The sequence below is a fragment of the Neltuma alba genome, unplaced genomic scaffold (assembly GCF_004799145.2).
Source record: "Neltuma alba isolate B1F8T4 unplaced genomic scaffold, ASM479914v2 tig00010661_pilon, whole genome shotgun sequence".
NCBI lineage: Eukaryota > Viridiplantae > Streptophyta > Magnoliopsida > Fabales > Fabaceae > Neltuma > Neltuma alba.
This window is the reverse complement of record NW_021635506.1, coordinates 349391-352116: the sequence shown is the minus strand read 5'-3', so window position 1 is coordinate 352116 and position 2726 is coordinate 349391. Positions and strand designations below refer to the sequence as shown.

Below are 2726 nucleotides of genomic sequence, written 5' to 3'. Positions count from 1 at the left end.
ATTGGATCTTTATGACAGGATAATTTTCAATGCAAATCAACGAAAAAATATCCCTTACTATAATTTATTTTCTTTTCTCATGTTACAATCATTTGTCTGGTGATATATAAACATGATTAAGGATCGTCCTATTAATGCTGAGGAGACTAAAAAGACGAATCGGTTATGTTAGTTGAACATGCTATATATGTTTGTTTCATACTATATGCGGACACTCTTCCCGTGGAAGGAAAGGCAAAATGAACATGGAACATAGTTTGACTAACATTATTCATGTTTTTTTTCATGTTTATTTTTAAGGGGTGTTTGGATGAAATTCAAACTATAATTTTTAAAAATAATTTCACAATATATGAAGTAAATATGCGAAGAAGTTTATCTCTATTTATAAAAAATATTCTTAAAAAGCACTTTTAGGCAGATCTAAACATCCTTTTATTTTATTGCACTATTATTTGGTTTTCAAATAATTAAAAAGGAAAAATTGTAAAAAAAGACCTTGGAATTGTAAAACCACAGATAGAGACTTTTAACAACTTCACTTTGGTTTTGACAACTCCAGGACATATTATTCTTGTCAAAACCCAAAATGAAGTTGTTAAGGGTCTCTATCTGTGTTTTTACAATTTTAAAAAAGGCGGGATTATTTATTTGTTTAGATTTATTTCCTGCCCTATTTTCAGACTGCAAATTATCTGAATTATCTTTTGTAAATCATGACTAAGGAGGATTGAAGTGATTTAGGAAACAAAAAGCAAGAGAAGGGGGAAGAACAAATAAGAGGAAATAAATTAAAGGTGCAAACAATAATAACAAAAAACGGCGTTAAACTTGAAACACATCAACATCCAGAAGTCAACATTTCCTGTACAATGCATTGACTGAAATGCCCTTACCCTGGAGTAGCAACCAAAACAACAATTTTCAACGTTGTTCGTCCCCTCCCCCCAACAAAGACATAAACTCCTCCCAATCAATCACAGGCATTACAGTCAATCCACCCAAAACAAAAGGAAGCTTGGTGATATTGATATATGTAAATTAAAATTAAACTTCACAGGCTCACCCAAAATTAAAACCCCCAGAGAAAATTTCAACAAAGCTTCCGCATAAAAATTCTTTTCCCTTTTGCTTTTTTTTTTTTTAAGGAGGTTACAACCCTCAATTCGTGTTATTTTTTTTTCCAAAATAAACGGGGGAAAAAAAAACAAATTGGGTTCACCCCAACTACGACTTACCGTCACCGTCACGGGTCATCGCTTCGGTGACGGAGGCAAGCTTCTGCAGATTCAACTTCACAACGGTATCTGCGAACAGACGAGCGTCCTCCTCGGTGTTACCCTCCGGCACATCCACGATGTATGATTCCAAAACCACGGTCCAGATCTTCCCGTCACTCTCGAACCCGTGCACCGTCGTCACTGACCGGTAATTCCTCAGCCGGTGTTCCCCTCCGGTGATAGTAAAACCCGTCACGTGCCGGTCTTCGTCCAGTATATCCAGCCTCTCGGTACTGGTGGCCGCCGGCAAACCGGATATGACATTCACCTCCCTCGTGCACCCCACCGTCATTTGGAAACCCTCCGGGACGGCGCAGCTCTTGATGAAGTGCTTGTAGGTCTGAGGCTTGTCGAAACGGCGGACGACGGACCACACGGTGTCCATCGGAGCGTTGATTCGCTGAGCGAGTAAGGAGGAGCATTGCCTCGGGCCCACCAAGTAGGTGTGGTGCTCCGTCACGAAGTGCTTGAGCTGCTCGAACTCGTCGTGGGTCAAACCCGACGGGGCGGTGTGAGATGGTGTTGGGTCGGGTGCTTTCCTTCCGATTCTTGCTCGGACGCGGAGCTCTCGCCCTTCTCCATTGCAGAGAGAGATCAGAACTCAGAAGAGACACTCCGAAGATGGCGTCCAGGCTTCATTTTGAAAAGGAGATTTTGATGGATGGTCAGGGGTAGTTTTGGAAATTGAGTTTTACTGCGTTTTATTACCCATATGCTCGGGGGTTAATTAGAAAGTTAACATTAGTTTCATATATACTACCTCCTATCCTTAATATAAGACTCCGTTTGACTTTTAGTTTGATTTTATTATAAGATCCCAATCCATTTTTTCTCTCATATTTATGCATTTTTTCCCAAGATAGTCCTTCTAATAATTATAGTTCTAACCAACACACTTAATTAGCAAGGATATTTTAGGAATGACAACACTTATTTGTTACAAATAATTAACTTAACTTACTTCCTTAATCTCCTCAAATTAGTCAACTGGGTCTTATAATTAGGACCGGAGGTAGTATATAAGATTTATTTTACATATTTATTGTTATTTTAAATCAATCTTATTGATGTTTTCTCAGTAATAATTAAGTGGGAAAAGAATAAAGAAAATTAAAAAAGATACTTATGATGTTTTAAAAAAAAATCATATTAATTAATTCAAATAATATATTTATTCTATTCAAATTAATTAATTGGATCTTATATTAAGAATCGGACTTGTTATATTTAAATGAGAGGGATTTAACTTTGAGAATTAGAAAAGATTACAAAAAAAAGTTACTAATATATATATATATATATATATCAATACATTAACATGAAGTTGAAAAAAAAAAAAAGGAACATTAATACGAGGTAAAAAAAAAAGTGAATGCACATTATTCACGGCTCTGCTGTACATTAGTAAAATGGAGCGTCAACTATCATACATCCATATAATGATAT

The 2726-nt window shown here is 36.4% G+C and overlaps 1 protein-coding gene across 1 annotated transcript; it reads right to left on the bottom strand.

Moving 5' to 3' along the window:
• Positions 1-791: 791 nt before the first annotated feature.
• LOC114758053 (abscisic acid receptor PYR1-like) lies at positions 792-1931 on the bottom strand. Its single transcript, XM_028947060.1, is given in 2 exon segments — positions 792-1785; positions 1788-1931. Coding segments are annotated over 2 exon segments (633 nt in total). The 5' UTR covers positions 1863-1931; the 3' UTR covers positions 792-1227.
• Between the last annotated feature and the right edge of the window lie 795 nt (positions 1932-2726).